This window comes from Schistocerca nitens, chromosome 3 (assembly GCF_023898315.1).
Source record: "Schistocerca nitens isolate TAMUIC-IGC-003100 chromosome 3, iqSchNite1.1, whole genome shotgun sequence".
In the NCBI taxonomy this organism is placed as follows: domain Eukaryota; kingdom Metazoa; phylum Arthropoda; class Insecta; order Orthoptera; family Acrididae; genus Schistocerca; species Schistocerca nitens.
This window is the reverse complement of record NC_064616.1, coordinates 287,923,516-287,948,282: the sequence shown is the minus strand read 5'-3', so window position 1 is coordinate 287,948,282 and position 24,767 is coordinate 287,923,516. Positions and strand designations below refer to the sequence as shown.

The following is a 24,767-nucleotide window of genomic DNA, read 5'->3' as shown; positions in this document are numbered from 1 at the left end:
TCCACTGGACTGCTCGTAGTCTGTCCATCTGCATTAAGTGGTGGACAGTGCTCCCATCCCATCAGCAGCATTTTGGCAGATAAAATCAGTAAGGACCAATCACGATCCATCCATTAACAGGAAGTTCCACGACGACAGAGTGTCACAAGATATCCTTTGTGGGACGTCATAGGAGTCTCCACAGACTGGTTCGAACAAAGCAGGGGCACCTATGGAAATTATGTGAGGTCAGAGAGCCACGTGATGTCTTCTTTGTTCGATTGTTCAGAGACAAGTCCAGGCGGACCAGCCTACTCTGGTTCAGAGAGGGGTGATGCTGTCCCCCACCCACCATTGTGGCTTTAGAGCATCTCCAGAGAAGCAGTCATAGGATATGGAAAATCCACCGAAAATCCCAGCCATTTTCCTCGTCTGCAGGACAGTGCTTCAAATTCTAAGAGAGCCTTTTAGACTTCCTATCTAATGTTTTCTTTCACGACCTGTTTTGGGTTTTGAAATATGACATGAAGTTTTAGATATGTAATTGTTCTAATTTTTCCTCTCTGTGCGTACACCCTATTCACCTTCTTCTTATGCTGCACTATTATCTTCAGCTTCCAACCCACATGCAGGGAGCTATGGACACAGTCCTTAGCTGCATGATTACAGGTGATACAGGCGGTAAACTCCTCCTTGACTGACATCGAAAGCACCGCTTCCATTGAACACATCGCAAAGACTTATTTCATCCTAGCAAAGAGCTCAGCACAGACTGAAGCTGCTGCACAAGTGTAGGAGTGGGGGAAGTGGGGCGAGTAGTGGAGGAGGGTGTGGAGGGGGCTAACAGCGCCATTTGGTGGATGTAGTGTGAACTAGCTGAGTTGCTCCCTGCACGTTGCATCAGACATACACATCTCTGAGTTAGGTTACTGTGTTACTGGAGGTAGCCCAATTGAGCTATAAATAAGTAAATAAAATATCCTGCCTTCCTCTACAGCACAGAATTACCGTTTCCTACCATTTACAAGAGTTAGGTTAACCAAATTGACCTTTTCCTGCCTTTTTGAGGGTGAGATCATTGTATGTGTGGGAGCTGGGGACAGGAGGAAGGGGGGAAGGGGAGGCTAGCTTAGTGGAGGTAGCCCAATCGACCCTTTCCCCCCAGAATTTCCCGCCATTTTCAGAGGTAAAAGTGGATGTAACATCATAGGGGGGTTGGGAAAACCTGGCAGCCATTTTTAATCAACTATTTGTCCCAAAAACTGCCTTGTTCCGCTACTAGCGTGTATAGACAGTCTGCGAATTCTCATGGGCCGATGTTGTGCACTAAAAGCAATGTGTAAACAGGCACCTAGAAGAGGACAGTCCTCACAGACACTTTATCAGTCTCTTCCACAAACCTGTGTCAATATTGCTCAAGAAACACACTCTTAAAACATGCCTCTTTCACCACTGCTACTCTACTACCTGTCGCGTTTTATTCTGCCTCCTAGGTATTTAAGCTGCTGTACACGTTTCAGTAATTATCAATTCAGCATTATGTTTCTCCTCTGCCTAATTGCATTGAATTTGTTATCTATTTATTGATTTTAGGTCCTATATCTTTCCTTTAGTTTCAGTGACATTCGCTGTATCCCACAACACTTTTATCCATTGTTGGAAGGAACATTTCGTCTACTAACCTCAAACATCATACACTTATTTCTATAGTTTTTACTCCTTTTTCATCTGATGAGCACTGCTCAGTCATGCTCACTAAGTTCAGATAACTAAGAGTAAGAGAATGACTCTGGCTTTGCCTTACTCGTTTTCCTAATTCAGACTGTCTCACTCTAACTTACGCTTTTTGATTTAAATGGGTTTATAAGTTGCCTGTTTTTCAGTCCACTCTTTTTCCTCACTGTAGTTACCCAAAGGTGCAGTTCTATATCTATAAAACACATATATAAATTCCTTTCATTCTCAGTTAAACCTCTTTCCAAAAATTCGCAAAGGGCGTCTGTACGCCACTTGCGGAAGACAGAGGTCTAACACCACAGATTAATCTCCCTGCGTAATACAATCTCCTCTTTATATTTAAAATACTCTTTCGTAGCTCAGTTTCGTGTAGGACAAGCTATTTCCAAAATCCGGAAATGATAAACGACTGTGGCAACTGACAAATAATTCAGCAGTTCGATTCATTACTTCGTACTACATACACACGTAACTCATAAATGTTAGTGTATTGAAAATACCTGAAGAAATGAGAGAAGATTTCCTCAATTTTTTACCACATTTATGCGTAGACCAATTTTACAAGCATTTACCACCAATAATATTTCTAACGCGACGTTGTTGCCGATTAAACTTAAAAGTATTCTCTGATGCTCGACTCTAGATTGTTATTTGTACAGATTCCGTGTTTGAATTGTTCAGATGGTTATACAAGCATCCTGGAGCAGCTCCCCATGTTGACATTATGTTTCTTATTTGCAGTGGACGTAGACAGTATCCGAGAAATACGTCACGGCCGCTCCACTGATGTTCAGCTTGACAGGACCTTACACGACCCAATCACTGAAGACTGCGCCTTTTCCATTATGTACGGTGACAACTTCGAGTCCCTAGACTTCCTAGCTTCCTCGGCAGTGGAAGCAAACATCTGGATAGTGGGACTCACCGCCTTGATGGGGCTCCAGAAAGGTCAGTACTCAATTTCCTTCTCATTCAGTCTTCTATATAAATATTAATAGAGTAACAGAATGAATGGTGAAGCATATGTTGAACAGGACTTATCGCTTGATTCCTGCAAATATTCTCTCTCTTAATTAATAAAAACGCAGCACATTCCATTCTGGGCCCCGAATGGCACAACACCAATGATAAAGTTGAAGTATGAGCGGTAGTTTGTAAAGAAGGCAGAATCTTACAATTTATTGTGTGTACATACTGATGAGAATTTAAATTGAAAAAACACACACACACACACACACACACACACACATTTCTGAGCTTATCAAACAACTCAGTTCAGCTACACTCCCACTACATGTTTTTGCATGCCTTATATATACTTTTTCACAATATACATGTTATAAGGGTTTCGTGACTATCTCGAATTTTTAAGACAACACATATTACTTATCGATTTTTAATAAACACGCGTAATATACGTGGCTTTAAATGGATGTAATAACTGTCCCCACCAACGTTGTTTACAGTTTCAGGCGATTCGTTAAAATTTTATCGATTTTCCCTCCCAATATTACAAAATACCTACCTTTACAAGAAGACAAACTTAAATGAGGAACTTTAAATATATAACTACTATTATCGTAGTTCATACCCTGCGAGCACACCAGTATATGGCACTATTTACATTTTCTAGGCGATTGGTTGAAATTTTGTCGATTTTCTCCGCAAAAAGCCACGTCCTTTTTTTTCCAGTAAGACACACCACACCGAGAAACACACAGTATCCCTACATTTCGCTTAAAACGAACTTACCACCTGCACTTTTAATGTGTGGCGTAACTATCAGCTCCCATAACACTATATGGTTTCACTGGATTTGTAAAATTTACGACTGGGACGCTTCTACAGAGAGAGATATAGATTAGATTAGTTTTTCTTTCCATAGATCCATGCTGAGGAGATCCTCGTGGATGTGGAACATGTCATCTTTTTTTTTTTTTAGCTGAAATAACAATACTAATAGTATGAATATATACATCATTTGTTTCTATTAAAAAATTCCTCAATGGAGTAGAAGGAGTTGGCCACTAGTAAGTCTTTCAGTCTCCTTTTAAGTTGATCTTTATTTGTAACTAAATTTTTTATGTTTGCTGGCAAATTATTGAAGATGAGTGTTCCTGAGTAGTGGACCCCTTTTTGAACTAAAGTAAGTGCTTTTAAGTCTTTGTGCAGATCATTTATGTTCCTGGTATTGTATGTGTGAACTGAGCTGTTTGTTGGAAAAAGAGATATATTATTTAGGACAAATTTCATTAAGGAGTAAATATACTGAGAGGCAGTGGTTAGTATACCCACTCGTGAAGCCTGCACTAGACCAGTGGAGCATTATGTTTCCGCGGCCGCCTACTGTATCTAACCGTCAGTACAGTTCACAACTGCCACCATTGCTTTGCATTTTACTATTGCCGTGAGGTAAACTACCAGGACAGTATGCAAATAATTAGAGTCTATAACACAGATACTGCACAATGCAGTGCTCCCTTAAAAACATGCAAAACAATAAATTTCCATACTCCAAACAGTGATACCTACCGTACTGCAGAAAACTAGGGGTGACACGCCACTCTCTCACTTTAACAACATTTTCAGTCAGATTAACGTTCACATGTTAGGTAATGATCTCAGTGTTTCCCAGTACTAAATTTGGTATGTGTGGTTTATGACTTTATACATGGGGGAATTGTGGGCAGAATGTTGTAACTGCATGTGTAACCTGTAGAGAACTTGTACCCAAGAGGCTGTAGTGGAGGCGACGGAGAGCAGGGAGAGAGATGAATTTGGGGCCATAAATGCTGAGTGCAGGGAGCCGGCTGATTGACTCTGGGAAGCAGCGCTCAGTGGTTTGTACCTGCAGAGGGACTTCTGGCTGAAGCCATCTCCTCCTGCCACTTAGTGTCGGACAGAAGGGCGCCAGATCCCAAACTCTGGGCCAGGCGGCATTCCATCGCGAAGGCAGCCAACTAGTTCAACTGGCTCTGAGCACTACGGGACTTAACATCTGAGGTCATCAGTCCCCTAGAACTTAGAACTACTTAAACCTAACTAACCTAAGGACATCACACACATCCATGCCCGAGGCAGGATTCGAACCTGCGACCGTAGCAGTCGCGCGGTTCCGGACTGAAGCGCCTAGAACCTGTCGGCCACCGTGACCGGGGAAGACAGCCAGTTGGCAGAAAGTGGGTACAGGAAGCCATTTAAGAGAGACTGCTGTAAGCTGAGCTTCAGTGCAAATGCTAGGAAGGTCATAAGACTTGGTGCATTCTCATGTTAGAAGCTGGGATGATACGGACAGACTAGCTGCTGTACGTGGTTAGTGGAGGCAAGAGTGTAACCCCACCCCCGACGCCAGAAAGTCTCCAGGTTCTTTCAGCGAGCAGAAAATACACATCTTTCACGGGCACGACTGTTTGGGAAGCTTAACTGGCTTCTTTCATAAATTGGAAATGGTCATCCCGGAAAGACTAGATCTCTCTTTAAATGAGGAACTGTGGTCCCATCTAGATAAACCGAGCGGTTCTGGGCGCTTCAGTCCGGAACCGCGCGACTGCTACGGTCGCAGGTTCGAATCCTGCCTCGGGCATGGATGTGTATGATGTCCTTAGGTTAGGTAGGTTTAAGTAGTTCTAAGTTCTAGGGGACTGATGACGTTAGATGTTAAGTCCCATAGTGCTCAGAGCCATTTGAACCATTTCCCATGTAGGTAAATGTTTTTTGCCAAAATTTGGCCATGCTTAACGTGAGAACGACGCCTCCTTAGTCTAAAATCTTCTTCTTTCAGACAAGGGAGATTCAGAGTTGGTTATTGGCTCGTTTCAAGAAATGCAGACTGGAGGCTTCCTTCCCCAGCATGGGCATGTGAATTCTAGTGCTTTGTCTGAATTGGCTATCAGGCCAACAGAACTGTCAAGAGGAAAGATTCAATGAGTAGAGGATGGTTAGATTGGTTTCTGCAATGTGGGGGTGGTTGCGTTTTTGCAGATTCGGCTTCTGTACCGAGTCTTGGTGAAAACTGGTTGTGTTTCTTTCCCTTCTTCTGGTCCTCCACTGCTGGAGAATTTTAGGTCTTTCACTTGTGGGTGAGTATTGTAGCTTGTATCTTGTGGTGGACCAAGAGCCAGTGGCAGTTTTCAACTCTGTTGACAGTGGAAGTGCATGTCACCTAGAACATATCATGTGTCTCGAGGGTGAACTTATGCGTCCTGAGTCAGCCATCAGACGTTTGACAATTCCAGCACACACAATCGTGCCTCTGTGTGTCAAATTGATTTGACCAGACCAGCGAATGGGTGCACCTCACACCGAAATCTGCTGAGATTTGAGGGCTCTGATACGGAAATTTCCCGCATTCTGATAATCACACCAGAGTGCGTAGTTTGCAAATTTTCGTGGACGTGTCAGAACGTTACAGCTGCCGCATCACACCGCTCCATCACACAGCGCACTGTCGCCTGTATGAAGGTGAAAGGGTAAAATACTGCTGCACTAGCGTAGGGTTGTTAAATGATATTCACAGCTCCCTGTCCTTGTTTTTGCATACTTGGTGGTAGTTGATTACATTTGAAATGGGCCTCACACGAGATTCATGTAAACGAAGTCATATTGCCTTGTAAAAGGAAGTAAATCAGAGGACAAGTTTCATAGCTTCCACCCCATTGTATGCTGTGCCAATCAACACCATTCCTTTTCCGATTTGTGTTTGTCTCTTTCGTGTAAGACTCACCAGCTAATTGTAGTTACAAAAGGATTAATAAAACATGTCATTATTTTGTAAACTTAAATACGACACTGTTCTCATTCATATACCCCCAGCTCTTCAGTCTTTTTTTTTTTTGTTGTGGTGGTACATGGGTACAGTAGCAAATTAAGATTCAATCTTAGTAAATTAATTAATTCGATTATAAATCTGAGTTCTGAAGGTGACCACAGGCACAGGGAATAAAAGTGTCACGAGTAAATTCACTAATTCATGTATAAAATGTAGCTGTGTAGCTCACGATTTGAAGGTTATCGAGAAGATAACGTTTATCATCACTCAGTCAGATACTTACGATTAAAGCAAGCAACGGCTTGCAAACCCACTCTGTATTCACCGATCTACGTAGAGATCCAAAGGGAACGGTGATGGACCTTAGGTACAGAAGATACTGGAACAACACATTACGTCCACATGCTAACACCTTTTTATTGGTCTTTTTCACTGACGCACATGTACATTACCATGAGGCAACAGTTACACGTACACACGTGGTTTCCGTTTTCAGTTACGGAGTGGAGTAGAGTGTGTCCCGACTTGTCAGGCCAATAGATGTTCAATGTGGTGGCCATCATTTGCTACACACAATTGCAATCTCTGGCGTAATGAATGTCGTACACTCCGTAATTACCCTCATGGTAATGTACATGTGTGTCAGTGAAAAAGACGAATAAAAAGGTGTTAGCATGTGGACGTAATGTGCTGTTCCAGTCTCTTCTGTACCTAAGGTCCATCACCATTCCCTTTGGATCCCTACGTAATTCGGTGCTCTCCGATACACACGATCGAACAGCGGAGGAGTGGTACTCAAGCGTCAACTTTAGGTTACAATATCTCCGGATGTAATTAACACTTTACAATGCAACAAACGGCACTGATTACGTATTTGTTTATATGTTCAGATGTGCTAACAAAACTAACGGGATTCCATTTTAAAAAACGTAGGTTTGTGTTAAAAAACCTACTTCCGTGCATTTTATTATGGTTTGTATTAACCAGTTACACTAGCCCCTCTCCTCACGTTCGGTCTGTGAAATCTATTCGTCAGTATTTGAAGTGGTTTACGAAATATATCCAGCGGTAACGTTAGGTGACTCACCCTGTATACATCTCCGTAAATTCTCTGCTTTCGTATGGCATCATATTCTGGGGTAACTCATCATTGAGTAAAAGAGAGTTCATTGCACAAAAGCGTGTAATCAGAATAATTGCTGGAGCTCATCCAAGATCATCCTGCAGATACTTATTTAAAGAGCTATGGATCTTCACTGTAGCCTCACAATATATATATTCACTTATGAAATTTGTTATTAACAGTCCTAACGAATTCAAAAGTCATAGCAGTGTACATGGCTACAACACTAGGAGAAAGGATGATCTTCACTACTCAAGGTTAAATCTAACTTTGGCTCAGAAGGGGGTAAATTATGCTGCCACAAAAGTCTTTGGTCACTTACCTAATAGCATCAAAAGTCTGACAGATAGCCATATAGCATTTAAAAGGAAATTAAAAGAATTTCTTAATGGCAACTCTTTCTACTCATTAGATGAATTTTTGGATATAGTAACTGGGTAATTTCCCCAACCCCACAAAAAAATTTAGTGTCATGTAATATTTTGTTTAATGTAATATCTTGTATAGACACCTTTTACTAACCTGACACGTTCCACATCATTACGAAGTGTCGTATTCATGATCTATGGAACAAGTACTAATCTAATCTAATCTAATCTCTAATCTACGAAAATTCACGTTCAGTTGCGGCTTGACAGTTCTAGTTTTTTTCCGTCTTTCCTACCGAATGACTGTCGAAGAATATACTAATTAAGTTCCAAATCCAGCAGATGGCAGTACCCTCATTTTAAGTTTCACTATCGCAGCCATCAGATATACACTTTGTCACTCCGAGGAGTCGTCAAGCATGCTTGTTTTTCGTCTGCAGCTAGAACTTTTCGTGAACTGCGCAAGGAGAGAATCTCTTCGGTTGGTTGGGTTGTTTGGGGAAGGAGACCAGACAGCGAGGTCATCGTTCTCATCGGATTAGGGAAGGACGGGGAAGGAAGTCGGCCGTGCCCTTTCAAAGGAACCATCCCGGCATTTGCCGGGAGCGATTTAGGGAAATCACGGAAAACCTAAATGAGGATGGCAGGACGTGGGATTGAACCGTCGTCCTCCCGAATGCGAGTCCAGCGTCTAACCACTGCGCCACCTCGCTCGGTGAGAGAATCTCTGTCTGCCGGTCAGAAAGTTTTTGGTGTTGTATAGTAATTCCACAACCATATTCACTGGATTTTATCTGAGTCCACAACATAAATTTACTCTGCCTATAGAGATGTCACTCCATCTACTTATATACAGACAAAACACACTGAAGAATGTGTACTATCCACCCAGTCTTCTCAATCAATCACGGTGTCTCTAACGCCTTATTTACTGGACTGCAACTTAGCAGAGGATTGATAATAATTGTCTGAGTAACCCAGTTACATTCCATCACTGACCAGTTGAAAGAAAATACTAAATTTCAAGTCAGCTCTATGTTGGTGACGTTTAAAATTTTCTTTCACAAGTAATCGAAAAAAGCTTTGAGACCTATGTCTGTTTACCTTGATGCCACAAGCTGCTTTGTGCTATTTGTCCGACGCCATTATTTATTACATTACATTTATTACATTATCATTATTTAACGGACGTTAAATATAATACAAATACGAGAGGAGCTGCTTTCGATGCTGGTACATGCATTTGCGCCTTTTTTGGTCATACATATCGGAAAGAACAGACCCACATATGTTACAGAGGAATGGTGCCCGTCACTGTATGATTCCATATAATTTAAAGTGCCTACAAACATGTTGTTTGTTTGATCAGTCTATTGCGTGATTGCAAATAGAGAGAAAAAATAACTGTGGTAATCAGAAACTGATACACCTCACCTATACATCACCGAATTGCATCGCACACAGATTCCTCTTATTCTGTTCAGCCTTCCCGAAGGTTCATTCCCGTAGGTTCTTACGTCGTATCTGTGATATCTAACAAGGAAACCCACGATAGCGAGGTCGCAATTTCAAACTTCAGTAAGGCTCATTTGAAAGTGTTGTGTTAAAAATTATAGCAGGAAAAGTATTAGCTGCTTATGACTCACATGTGTATCAGGAGGGCGACAGAAAGTGAGTGTCCGGGAGGTGCAGAGCTCAACCTTCTATGGGATTTATGTATTACGCCTCACAAAGAAATGTTCAAAACAAACTATTAGCTTGTAACACGAACATCGAATGAAAAGTGGCGCACCAAAGTGATCGCCGGCCGTAGTGGCCGAGCGGTTCTAGGCGCTGCAGTCTGGAACCGCGCTACCGCTACGGTCGCAGGTTCGAATCCTGCCTCGGGCATGGATGTGTGTGATGTCCTTAGGTTGGTTAGGTTTAACCAGTTCTAAGTTCTAGGGGACTGATGACGTCAGAAGTTACGTCCCATAGTGCTCAGAGCCATTTGAACCAACCAAATTTATCATAAAAGTTCTCACCATCAGGATCGAAGGCGAAATCCTTTGGAGCTACAAACGGCGCAGGACGATCAGCTAGGTATCCACTCTTAAAGAATACATGTAGAATTATTTTGTTGTAACGGGGAAATAAGAACTGATGGAATGTGATGGCATGCAACTGAAGGCGGAACAGTCTGTCGTGGAGCTGATCATGTAACTCGCTATCCTTTAAGGCACGTAAAGAGCAAACATCCAGAGGCTGAATTTGTCCAATGGTTGCAGGTGGTGTGAATTGCAATGTGACCGAGCGGTTCTAGGCGCTTCAGTCCGGAACCGCGCTGCTGCTACGGTCGCAGGTTCGAATCCTGCCTCGGGCTTAGGTTAGTTATGTTTAAGTAGTTCTAAGTGTAGGGGCCTGATGACCTCAGATGTCAAGTCCCATAGTGCTTAAAGCCATTCGAACCATTAGAATTGCAATGTCACATACATTTCAGGAGGAATAGTTTGCACACTTCTGACATCGTAAGCTTGGGGGCAACCTGTAGCATTGTGAACACTGAAAAAATTTTGAACGCTAAAATCATTTATTCATATAGATGACCGGACTCGACAATTCTCTGTTGCCATCTTCAGCTATGATTACGTCATTACAAGCCGACTTCTAGTATAGCTCAAAAAAATGGCTCTGAGCACTATGGGACTTAACATCTATGGTCATCAGTCCCCTAGAACTTAGAACTACTTAAACCTAACTAACCTAAGGACATCACACAACACCCAGTCTTCATGAGGCAGAGAAAATCCCTCACCCCGTCGGGAATCGAACCCGGGACCCCGGGCGTGGGAAGCGAGAACGCTACCGCACGACCACGAGCTGCGGACTAGTATAGTTCACGATACCAACATGGACATACACTGTACAGCACCACTTCTGTGCTGAAGGAGGTGATTATGTACTGATGTAAAGATAGATCCGAGTATGGCAACAGAGAAATGTCGAAATCGGTCATCTGCATGAATAAATTATTTTAGTGATCTTGTTGAAAAATTTTGGGTGTTCATGGTTCAAAAATGGCTCTGAGCACTATGGGACTTAACTTCTGATGTCAGCAGTCCCCTAGAACTTAAACTACTTAAACCTAACTGACATAAGTACATCACACACATCCATGCCCGAGGCAGGATTCGAACCTGCGACCGTAGCGGTCGCGCAGTGCCAGACTGTAGCGCCTACACCGCTCGGCCACTCCGGCCGGCTTGTGTTCATGGATAGCAAGTTATTTTGATCAGCCGCTGGCCAAAAACAGTGCTCATACTATAGATCTAGTTCTCCTACTCCCATTTCGCCACTCTTGCTTGTTATGACGAAATGTTCCCCACTGCCCTTGCAAGATCACGCACACGAAAAAAGAATCGTAGGGGCAGTGCACTTCCAACTTCTCACAGCACAATAAATAACTTTCCAGCAAATTTATCATCCACATTAAGATTCCACATAATTGTATACAAATAGGTTAAGGCATTGATGTTAGTTGATCTTAATACAACTTTCTTGGTACGTCTGTTTTCCAGGGTTGCCTTCAAATGCATTTCCTCTTCAAATCCAGATTGGTCGGAGTTGGAAACAAATTCCTTATGGCATAAGTTTGTTTATCTCATCTACAGGTATTCGGGCGGATTCTACAGTTTGCTGTGCATCGTCAAGTTGACGCTTTACTTGAAATTTCATTATCTCAGGTCTGCCAACTCTGTAGCACTGTTTGAAGCTGCCCGCATCTCGTGGTCGTGCGGTAGCGTTCTCGCTTCCCACGCCCGGGTTCCCGGGTTCGATTCCCAGCGGGGTCAGGGATTTTCTCTGCCTCGTGATGGCTGGGTGTTGTGTGATGTCCTTAGGTTAGTTAGGTTTAAGTAGTTCTAAATTCTAGGGGACTGATGACCATAGATGTTAAGTCCCATAGTGCTCAGACCCATTTGTTTGAAGTTATGCAGCCATACACATTTTTCCTTGAAATCACTGTAATACTTGTCGAGCCCAGTTTGATTGCATAACGTGGCAGGTCACTGTCGTGCACACCCTGTAGATTGAAACGTGCAAACAGCATTTTCTGTAACAGCTGCGCCTTGTCCTCCCTTCAGTACCCGTAGCTTTTCTTAAGCAATACACGGTTATACTGCTGCGGACTTATTCGAAACCTGTTCATAACTGTCTTTTCTAACTACGTTGCGGATGACTTTCCATGTACGTAATTATGTTTAGTATCCTCTCCTTGGAAAACTATTGTCCTTCATTACGTTTCACTGGAGACGGGATTTGTGGCTCCCTGTCCGAGAAGGAAGATAAACTACATGGCTCTACAACTCTTTCAGCATCACTTCCACTTCTTAAGCACGTATCGTGATCATTGTCGGCACGGTCGAGCGTATACGACACCACACTTTCCACTGAATCTTCTTGCATCTGCGACTTCTTTCTTACTCTGCGGAATTCCTTGGGTTCCTTTGTAACGAAATGTGCACTTGGGCAACTGATGTTGTATATACAGTGCAATATTTGCTTTGCTTATCGTTGCCATTGCTCCGCTTTGTACCAACAGCACTAGCGCTGTAACACTGTTGTGAGTTTCTCTTCGACTAAGTAGTTCAACTACGCTCCGTAGCCTCATATTGTGCTCACTACTGGATGTTTCCAGCCCCGCCATTTTTGGCCATTAGCAGCCAATATTGTTGCATGGTAGACAATATGTGGGGCGTTCAATGCCGTAAAAATCATTGGGCTTTTAGGACCTCGCATTCAAGTGATTCCTTGTAATTGCTTGATACTTGTCTATCTCTTCTTCCATTCTGCACTATTTGCTCACTGAAATTTGGTTCTGTGATATTTTACCGGACTGGTTTCTGGGATTACAATCAGCATTGTGGTTGCTCCTTAATGCTCACTTGGATGGGGAGGCTTTGCGGTCGGCCAGAGCCACAGAGTTTTTTCCCGCACCCACAAAGTTATCTTTTCTGGTCTCTGCTCAGCTGGAGCACTGTTGCTGAACACGAATAACTTTAGCGCTGAGGTAGGTTTTAAGGCACCACTTATTATCCTCGCGGTTTAATTCATTTTCTCGTCTTAGTTTTTTATGTATGCACTTTTTAAACCAGACGACAGCAAAATATCCATAGTCGAATAGACCATAGCAGTTGCTGGAACGTGAAGGGTTTTTCCTCGATCCTGTCATGTTGTCCCAACAAATTTCCTGGCTTACCTGGCTGGAGTTGCGGCACCGTCGTGTTTACGCTCAAGAAGCCAGGAGGAGCGCAATAACAGCGTACACGCCAGGCGCAGCCCTGTAACGTGCTAGTTTGTATCCTCCGGTGTTTGAAGTGAGAAATAATTACAGTATATCGCATCTTGGCTGCTCACGATACTTTGCTGACGATATCCGTAAAACTAGTTCCCCCGGTGACGTTGCTGTTTTCCACAACTATGTCTGTTGCTTCGTCGTCTACTATTTCAGTTGCGGAAGATAATGCCGAATCTTGGTTCGAATCTATGCCGACTGATTTTATTATGCTTCATTTTTCTCTTCTGTTAAAGTATCTCTCTTCCAGTAGTCGTTAAAGACTTTTTGGTGTTATAAATGGCCTTTATAGTCACATAATTTCCTAATAGTAAAGGCTAATATCGCAGGAATAGCAGAAAACCGACCGCCCAGTTTAGTTGTTACCGTTTTAGGCTAGTAGTGCCGAGATACTTGTTTTGATTCCTAATGATCATCTCAATTTTTTTCCTTTATTGGAAAGCCCACTCAGTCGTGTGACGCCAACGGAAAAATTGCTTGATAAAAGACCAACGAATTTGACATTGAACACGCCGAAGAGCGTTACCTCGAAAAGGCTAGCATCAGGCTAGGTAAGGCACGCCGGTCATTTACTAATAACACAAGCAAACACCGTTATTTTTTCGGGTTAGAGAGCGAGATGCTAGACATATTACGACTACTGATCCTATTCGTTGCAAAATTACCGACCAGTTTAATAGCATCTAGATCTAAGTGTATGATTGGAATTATTTTCTTGCACACTTTTCTCAATGAAATGAAGAGGAAGAGATTGTTGCTCCTTAATGAATGCCACTACACATTTTTAAATTTTTCTCTCCATTTCTACACAAAAGTCCCAAGTTTTCCTGCTTTGGTCATAGAGAAGAAGTTAAAATGAAATGAAACTCTGCATTCACAGCAATGAAAAGGTGGTTGGCCCTGTTGGGGTACGATACTCTCCACATAATGTGCTTTAGCGTGTACGACTCCACGTTTCACGTAAGTAAACCACTGGCTGTTTTAACTCGGGTGCTTCTATTTGCAAATCAGCACAAAATGACTTGTTCATTCATGAACCTTTCAAAAACAAATATAATAGATGGAAAATTTTTGCTGAGCATTTATTTGCTACCCTGGAAAACCAGTTCTGAACTATAAAATCTATGATGTTTTTGCAAAGATGACATTGCCTTAGAGTGTTCATAAAATGACTTGTACCTATGTCATCAATGAAATATTTTTTGTGTGAATCTGACTAATTCACCGTTGGGGCAGGTACTTGAATCTTGCTCCAATCGCCCTCGTGTCCCTTCTTCTATAATTTGAACACCATTTACCTCCATAACTTTTGCCTGGCTTGCACATTCGTCGACTTCTCTGTCGGTACTATCACAACTTTCTCGCTCTCATTGCCAGAAAACTAACGACGTTGATAGCAAGTTTTCGCTACATACATATAAGTAAATACATACATACAGTAATACTTGTTCCTTAGATCATGAATACGACATTTCGTAATGATGTGTAACGTGTCACTTTAATATAAATTTTCTTTACACAAAATAATAACTTTTTTCTTTACAGTTTTTACTTGATATCTAAAAATTCATCTGTTGAGTAGAAGGAGTTGTCATTCAGAAATTCTTTTAATTTGCTTTTAAATGTTCGTTGGCTATCTGTCAGAATTCTAATCCTATTTGGCAAATGACTAAAGATTTTTGTGGCAGCAATTCACCCCTTTCTGTGGCAAAGTGAGACTTAATCCAGAGTAGTGAATATCATCCTTTCTTCTAGTATTGTAGCCATGCACTTCGCTGTTATTTTTGAACTGGGGTGGGTTACTAATAACAGATTCCATAAGTGAATGTATGTATTGCGAAGGTACTGTGAATATCCCGAGTTCCTTAAAGAAATGTCTGTAAGATGATCTTGGGTGGGCTCCAGCTATTATTCTGATTACACGTTTTTGTGCAATGAATACTTTCTCTCTTAGTGACGCATTGCCCCAAAATATGATGCAATATAACAGCACTGAAAGAAAATAGGCATAGTAGGCTAATTTACTGATATGTTTATCACCAAAATTTGCAATAACCTTAATGGCATAAGTAGCTGAACCTAACCGTTTCAGATCATCTATGTGTTTTGTCCAATTCAATTTCTCATCAATGCACATACCCCGAAATTTTGAATATTCTGCCTTAGCAACAGACTTCTGTTCATACTCTACATTTATCAATGGTGCTATGCCATTTACTGTAAAGAGTTGTATAAACTTCCTCCGAAGTTAATTACCGCATTTACTTTCCATTTACCCACTATGAGGTAACAATGGCAGGAACTTGAGTTTATCTCGTCACGTGATCTATTTTGTTGCTACTTTGGCCGAGTTATCAATTTGCGTCGCCGAGTAGTGTGTCAATCAGTTGGCTAATACAACATAAAGAGATTTATGGCAGGAGTCGCGTCGTACTCGCTTCTCATCGAATGCCACGTTTACATGTTTATACAGTTGTTTAGATGAAAGAGACACATCTCAGTCTTACAAGGGAACCTCCCCATCGCACCCCCCTCAGATTTAGTTATAAGTTGGCACAGTGGATAGGCCTTGAAAAACTGAACACAGGTCAATTGAGAAAACAGGAAAAGTTGTGTGGAACTGTGAAAAAATAAGCAAAATATACAAACTGAGTAGTTCATGGGAAGATCGGCGACATCAAGGACTCTAAGAACACAGGAGCGCCGTGGTCTCGTGGTAACGTGAGCAGTTGCGGAACGAGAGGTCCTTGGTTCAAATCCTCCATCGAGTGAAAAGTTTAATTTTTTTATTTTCAGTTTATGTGACAAACTATTGTGTTTTCATCACTTTTTTGGGAGTGATTATCACATCCACAAGAAAACCTAAATCGGGCAAGGTAGAAGAATCTTTTTACCCATTCGCCAAGTGTACAAGTTAGGTGGGTCGACAACATATTCCTGTCATGTGACGCACATGCCGTTACCAGTGTCGTATAGAATATATCAGATGTGTTTTCCTGTGGAGGAATCGGTTGACCTATGACCTTGCGATCAAATCTTTTCGGTTCCCATTGGAGAGGCACGTCCTTTCGTCTACTAATCGCACGGTTTTGCGATGTGGTCGCAAGACACAGACTCTAAAGTTATTACAGTGAACAGAGACGTCAATGAACGAACGGACAGATAATAACGATGTAAAAATAAAGAAAGTAAAATTCTCACTGGAGGGAAGACTTGAACCAAGGACCTTTCGTTCTGCAGCTGCTCACGCTACCACGAGACCACGGCGCTCCTGAGCTCACATTGTCCATGATGTTGCCTATGTGGCCCATGGACTACTGAGTTTGTATATTTTGCTTATTTTTTCACAGTTCCACGCAACTTCTCCCTGTTTTCTCAATTGATCTGTGTTCAGTTACCAAGTCCTATCCACTGTGCCAACTTATAACTAAATCTGAGGGGGATGCGATGGGGAGGTTCCCTTGTTAGAGGCGTTAGGGAGTATTCTCAACTTTTTGTAATAGTTGTGCAGTATACACAAGTGGTCTGTTCACATTTGCTTTCCTTCCCCGAGTGATTTACTTTGAGTTATAATGGCTGCATGTTGCTCTATACACTGAGGTGACAAAAGTCATGGGATAACGATATGTACATATGCAGGTGGTGGTGGTATCGCGTACACAAGTTACAAAAGGGCTGTGCATTAATGGAGCTGTTGTCATTTGTACTCAGGTGATTCATGAGAGAAGGTTTCCGTTGTGATTATGGCCGAACAGTGGGAACTGACAGGCTTTGAACGCGGAATGGTAGTTGGAATATAGACGCATGGTACATTCCATTTCGAAAATCGTTAGACGAGTCAGTATTCCGAAATCCACAGATTCAAGAGTCTGTCAAGAATACCAAATTTCGGTCATTTCCTCTCACCACGGACAACGCAGTGGCCGATGGCAATCGGTTAACGGCCGAAGGTAGCGGCATTTGTGTAGATTTGTCAGTGTTAAAAGACAGGCAACACTGCGTCAAATAACAGCAGAAATCAATGTGGAACATACGACAAAAGTATCTATTAGGACAGTGCGACGACGGTTCAATCCCGCGTCCGGACATCCTGATTTAGGTTTTCCGTGATTTCCCTAAATCGCTCCAGGCAAATGCTGGGGTAGTTCCTTTGAAAGGGCACGGCCGACTTTCCTCCCCATGCTTCCCTAATCCGACGAGACCGATGACCTCACTGTCTGGTCTCCTCCCCTCAAACAACCCAACCCAACAGTGCGACGAAATTGGGCACGAATGGGCGATGGCAGCAGACGACCGACGCAAGTGCATTTGCTAACAACACGACATTGAATCGGGGCTAGTCATCATTTCGGTTGGAGAGTAAACGACTGGAAAACAGCGACCTGATGTGATGAGTCCCTATATCAGTTGGTAAGATCTGATGGAAGGTTTCGAGTGAGGCGTAGATCACACGAAGCCATGGACTCACGTTGTCAATAAGGTACTGTGCAAGCTAGTAGTGGCTCCATAATAGTGTGGGTTGTGCTTACATGGAATGAACTGTTCCTCCGATACAGCTGAACCAATCATTGACTGGAAATTGTTATGTTCGGCTACTTAGAAACCATTTGCAGTCAAACAACGATGAAATTTTTACAGATCTACACCTACACATACATCCATACTCCGCAAACCACCTGACGGTGTGTGGCGGAGGGTACTTTGAGTACCTCTATCGGTTCTCCCTTCTGTTCCAGTCTCGTATTGTTCGTGGAAAGAAAGGTTGTCGGTATGCGTCTGTGTGGGCTCTAATCTCTCTGATTTTATCCTCATGGTCTCTTCGCGAGATTTACATAGGAGGCAGCAATATACTGCTTGACTCCTCCGTGAAGGTATGTTCTCGAAACTTCAACAAAAGCCCGTACCGAGCTACTGAGCGTCTCTCCTGCAGAGTCTTCCACTGGAGTTTATCTGTCATCTCCGTAACGCTTTCGCGATTACTAAATGATCCTGTTACGAAGCGCGCTGCTCTCCGTTGGATCATCTCTTTCTCTTCTATCAACCCTATATGGTACGTATCCCACACTGGTGAGCAATATTCAAGTAGTGGTCGAACAAGTGTACTGTAACCTACTTGTTGTGTTTTCGGATTGTATTTCCTTAGGATTCTTCCAACGAATCGCAGTCTGGCATCTGCTTTACCGACGATAAACTTTATATGATCATTCCATTTTAAATCACTCCTAATGCCTACTCCCAGATAATTTATGGAATTAACTGCTTCCAGTTGCTGACCTGCTATATTGTAGCTAAATGATAAAGGGTCTTTCTTTCTATGTATTCGCAGCACATTACACTTGTCTACATTGAGATTCAATTGCCATTCCCTGCACCATGCGTCAATTCGTTACAGATCCTCCTGCATTTCGGTACAATTCTCCATTGTTACAACCTCTCTATATACCACAGCACCATCCGCAAAGAGCGTCAGTGAAGTTCCGATGTTATCCACAAGGTCATTTATGTACCGAGTGATCAAAAAAATCTGTATAAATTTGAAAACTTAATAAACCACGGAATAATGTCGATATAGAGGTACAAATTGACACTCATGCTTGGAATGACATGGGGTTTAATAAGAACCAAAAAAAAGTTCACAAAATGTCCGACAGATGGCGCTGGACAGCAACACGTCAGTGACTGCGCGTGACAATCGTGTATAAAAGCAGCTGTAATGAGAGAGAGAATCATATGCGCCAATAGTCGCAGCCTGTTGACATTACTTCAAAAGGCACTTTTAGTGAAGCTGTATTATCAGAATGGGGAATGTGCTAGTTCATCGTTACGATCCTATCGCCATAGGAAGGGGATACGAACGGGTAAAGGTCCGTTGACAAATGCAACTGTGGCGAGAATGATTTCGAAGTTCGAAGCCACGGGTTGTTTAGACGATAGACCCCGTAGTGGCCGACCGAGCACAAGGCTTAATGCTGCTGAGACAGTTCAGGAAGAAATGGAGACTGTAGAGGGTTCGTCTATGCACGGTAAAGTCAGCGCTCGTGCAGTCGTCTTCACGTCGCACCGGCGTTCCATACACTACTGTTTGGTTGGCACTGAGGCTTACCCTCCTATGCTATCCGTACAAAATCCATCGGCATCATGAACTGTTACCTGGCGATTTAGTGGAGCGGAGGGCATTTGCGGTGTGGGCGTTTCAAAAGATCCCGGAGATGACGATTGGTTGAGTAACGTGTTGTGGACCGACGAAGCTCATTTCACGCTCCGAGGGTCTGTCAACGCCCACAACTGCAGAATTTGGGCTACCGAAAATCCTGGAACTGTCGTGGAAACTCCATTGCACGACGAGAAAGTCACGGTATGGGTTGGATTTAACACATCTACCGTTATCGGGCCTTTTTTCTTCGAGGAAACGCGTGATTCTGGTTACTGCTACCGTGACGGGTGAGATGTACGCCGACATGTTACAGAATCGCATCATCCCCAGGCTAGCTGATAAACACCCGCTGGAACGTACGATGTTTATGCAGGATGGCGCTCCACCCCATATTGCTAGAAGCGTGAAAGATCTCTAGCGCGCGTCGTTTGGTGATGATTGCGTGCTCAGACGCCTCTTTCGTGCAGGATGGCGCTCCACCCCATATTGCTAGAAGCGTGAAAGATCTTTAGCGCGCGTCGTTTGGTGATGATTGCGTGCTCAGACGCCTCTTTCGTCATGCTTGGCCTCCCATGTCCCCAGACCTCAGTCCGTGCGATTATTGGCTTTGGGGTTGTCTGAAGTCGCAAGTGTATCGTGATCGACCGACATCTGTAGGGATGCTGAAAGACAAAATCCGACGCCAATGCCTCACCATAACCCCGGACATGCTTTACAGTGCTGTTCATAACAGTATTACTCGACTACAGCTATTGTTGAGGAATGATGGTGGACATATTGAGCATTTCCTGTAAAGAACATCATCTTTGCTTTGTCTTATTTTGTTATGCTAATTATTGCTATTCTCATCAGATGAAGCGCCATCTGTCGGACATTTTTTGAATTTTTGTATTTTTTTTTTTTGTTCTAGTATAACCCCATGTCATTCCAAGCATGTGTGTCCATTTGTACCTCTATATCTACAGTATTCTGTGATTTATTCAGTTTTCAAATTTATACTGACTTTTTGATCACCCGGTATATTGCGAATAGCAACGGTCCTACGACACTACCCTGCGGAACACCTGAAATCACTCTTACTTCGGAAGACTTCTCTCCATTGAAAATGACATGCTACGTTCTGTTATCTAGGAACTCTTCAGTCCAATCACACAATTGGTCTGATAGTCCATATGCTCTTACTTTGTTCATTAAACGACTGTGGGAAACTGTATCGAACGCCTTGCGGAAGTCACGAAACATGGCATCTACCTGGGAACCCGTGTGTATGGCCCTCTGAGTCTCGCGGACGAAGAGCGCGAGCTGGGTTTCACACCATCGTCTTTTTCTAAACCTACGCTGATTCCTACAGAGTAGATTTCTAGTCTCCAGAAAAGTCATTATACTCGAACATAATACGTGTTCCAAAATTCTACAACTGACGGCGTTAGAGATATAGGTCTATAGTTCTGCACATATGTTCGACGTCCCTTCTTGAAAACGGGGATGACCTGTGCCCTTTCCCAATCCTTTGGAACGCTACGCTCTTCTAGAGACCTACGGTACACCGCTGCAAGAAAGGGGACAAGTTCCTTCGTGTACTCTGTGTAAAATCGAACTGGTATCCCATCAGGTCGAGCGGCCTTTCCTCTTTTGAGCGATTTTAATTGTTTCTCTATACCTCTGTCGTCTATTTCGATATCTACGATTTTGAAATCTGTGCTAAAATCTAGAGAAGGAACTACAGTGCAGTCTTTCTCTGTGAAACAGCTTTGGAAAAAGACAATGCACCATGTCAGCAGGCACAACTGTTCGCGATTGGTTTGAAGAATATTCTCGACTGTTCGAGAGAATGATTTAGCCACTCAGATCGCCCGACATAAACCCCATCGAATATTTATGGGAAATAATCGAGATGTCAGTTCGGGCACAACATCCCGCACCGGCAATACTTTCCCAATTGTGAACGGCTATAGAGGCAGCATGGCTCAATATTTCTGCAGGTGACTTTCAACTGCTCGTTGAGTTCATGCCACGTCGAGCTGCTGCGCTAGGCCGTTCAAAAGGGGGTCCGAAACGATATTAGGAGGTATTCGATAACTTTTGGCACCTCATTGTAAATATTACATAGGAATGGCGCAAGTGCCGTTTTTATTTATTTTGACTTGCTAGTTGTGAGCCGAAATGTGGCTTTGAATTATCGATTTATTAACATGTCTTTAATCAGATCTGTAGATTTTCTGCTAGATATGTATGGTTTGAGGTTTACGGTAAGGGCTTCAAGTCAAAATGTGTCACACATTGCAGTAAGGTCCACAAGTGCGACACAGGTTTTAAAGGCCTTTATTGAAATTCTCCCTCTGTCGAGCGAGGTTGGTGCTAGCACATGCTGACCGCAGCTTTTGTTTCGTCGGAAACCGGCGTGAAAGGGTGGAACAGTAGTTTCAACAGCTTCAGTCCTGTTGTAGGTTCAATTCCGCGTTGCGCCATCCTGATTTAGGTTTTCCGTGATTTCCTAAGTCGCTCCAGGCAAATTCGGGGACCGATGACCTCGCTGTCTGATCTCCTCCCCCAAACAACCCAACCCCCTGTTGTAAGTACTGCGCTGTAATAATTTATAACACTCGCTTTACAGTGCTACTGGGCGATAGTTGGCTACATCATCAGGAACTTTTCCGATTTTTAAGACTGCTAAAGTGTTGCCAATTTTGAAGCAATTTGGAACATCTCCTGAATTTTGTATATCCGAGTAAAGGCTTGTGAACCATTTTATTGATTTTTTTCTCCAGGTGTCTTATAAATCCAGGAAAAACTTCATCAGTCCAGGCTGATTTCCTGGTTGTTATTAATTTTATAGACGCCTTGACTTTCTATTCCCGAAGGGGGATGTAGGGTGAAGATTCGTTTCCATATTCTTGTTCAATTTTCTGCAGTTTCCTTTACTTCTTTCTGAAGAGTTTGCTCTTGTGGAACATTTTGCGTTAGTTGTTTAATAAGTTGTGCTGTTCGAGTAGATGTAATTGTTCCATCACAGCTGTTGTTGCTTTCCCCTTGAATGAGTAAAGCAGTTACGGAAGTAAGTATTTCCCATTGTATTTTCTGTTGTTTATTAACGGAGTTTGGTATTTGATTCCCTATTTCCGGGTTTGGGTTATTTTTAAGTGCAACCAGCCTCCAAGTTGGTGCAATGGTCTGTTGTAGACAGACGTCCAAAGGCGGTAGTACTCGCCATGACATTCCTCACGACCAACTGTACTCCCTGAATAAAGAGGAGGGAATTAAATCCTTACGACTACCCATCGTATTTACCGAAACAACCTATGCTACACACACACACACACACACACACACACACACACACACACACACACTTATCTTCCTGGACTGATAAGATCTGTGCAAGTGTATTGATCCCTATGTAATGCGGAATTGACCACTAGCTGTCACTAGAGGCGGATTTGCCAGTATAAAAGGAGGCGGGGAGTACGGTGTTGCCAGTAGATGTAACAGCAGAATCGGTCAGTCAGTAGAGCTCAGTGACTTCGGACATTAACTAGTCATTCAACGACACCTGAGTAAGAAATGCATCAGCAACATTCCTGATGTGACCTATCTAGGGATCACTACTGAAGAACGAGCTCCCAGATAGACAAATAACCACGAACACTTTATTAACGATATTAAAAAAATCTTCCCGTTACATAACGTGGGCACCAGTTAAGTCACTGAACGCAACAAGACTTAGAGGATCAATGTGTATGAACACTTGTAATTCTGAATATTAATGATTCTTAGAGAACAATTGTCGCAGTGGGTCGGACAGTGCTTTCCGTGTCCTGAAGGATCGCTGTGCGGATGGCTGTCCAGACTTCACAATCACAGAAAACTGTGGCGTAGGGCTGGTGCCTTGCGATCCAGCCACACGCCACACTACATGGTGTTGCGGGTTGCCGACCTTTCCAGGCGCTTGCAACGCAACTGCAGCCCATCATGCCTGCGGCAGCCGCTTAATATTGAGGGCTCCACATCCACCGGACACAGCAGGCGCCAGCTCGTGTTCGCAAGCCACTCGACGCCAGACTAATTCCCGTTATTCTTCCTCCAGGCGGCCGTTGTAGGACACCGCCCAGCAGCTCACCAGCCAATGCGAATTCCAGTCCCGACCTCGGCGTCTCGACTCGTCAGAGCGCAGCGCTCACCCGTGCAATCAGAGACCTCCCCAGTGCTGCGTAGACAGACTTTGCCTACGGCACTGTTCCTCTTTAGTGACTGACAGTGTACTCTGTTAGTACATTCAACACTTGTTACCGTATTTGTGACAAACCATTAGTTCAAGACGGTCTTTACGTTGCTTTACTCCGAACCTTTCTGTTACTTACGTTATTGTGTACTCTCTCTGTAGTAAGTTGTTCTATTGTTCTTGGATACCAGAACACCTTTCTCTGCTCGTGAATGTGTCACTCAAAGCGGCATAATATAGTAATTACAAATGTCTATGTCCGAACACTGATTTTGTTCAGTAACACTAAGCCTCTGTTTCCATACAAGCGTTGCACAAATAGTCCAAGTTTATGGTACAGAGCCTAAGTCCAAATCAGTGAATACGACTGCCTTCTCCCTGGCATCGGAGCTGCTCCTAGGCGACGTCTTGCATTGTCACTGGCTGCTGATTCCCCGTCGGTCTCGTCGTAGGCGCGCGTTGCGATTCCTTAAGCGAATAGGTCGATGTTCCTCTTCACATGAGCTCGATAGAACGATAGACGTGTTAAGCCGCGAATCGAGGCTCATATTTTGGTTTGTGCTGTGATATGAAACTGTGCACTACTTGTTCCACATGATATATATCGAAATAGACGACAGAGGGATAGAGAAACAAAATCGCTCAAAAGAGGAAAGGCCGCTGGACCTGATGGGATACCAGTTCTATTTTACACAGAGTACGCGAAGGAACTTGCCCCCCTTCTTGCAGCGGTGTACCGTAGGTCTCTAGAAGAGCGTAGCGTTCCAAAGGATTGGAAAAGGGCACAGGTCATCCCCTTTTTCAAGAAGGGACGTCGAACAGATGTGCAGAACTATAGACCCATATCCTCTAACGCCGTCAGTTGTAGAGTTTTGGAACACGTATTATGTTCGAGTATAATGACTTTTCTGGAGACTAGAAATCTACTCTGTAGGAATCAGCATGGGTTTCAAAAAAGACGATCGTGTGAAACCCAGCTCGCGCTATTCGTCCACGACACTCAGAGGGCCATAGACACGGGTTCCCAGGTAGATGTCGTGTTTCTTGACTTCCGCAAGGCGTTCGATACAGTTTCCCACAGTCATTT

General features: G+C 43.2%; 1 protein-coding gene across 1 annotated transcript in view; it reads left to right on the top strand.

Moving 5' to 3' along the window:
• LOC126249183 (inactive phospholipase C-like protein 2) overlaps positions 1-24,767 on the top strand; it is a 703,636-nt gene that overhangs the window by 67,949 nt on the left and 610,920 nt on the right. The window contains exon 3 of the mRNA XM_049950838.1: positions 2,458-2,664. Within this exon, the coding sequence (XP_049806795.1) occupies positions 2,458-2,664 (207 nt within the window). The remainder of the gene's footprint in view (positions 1-2,457; positions 2,665-24,767) is intronic.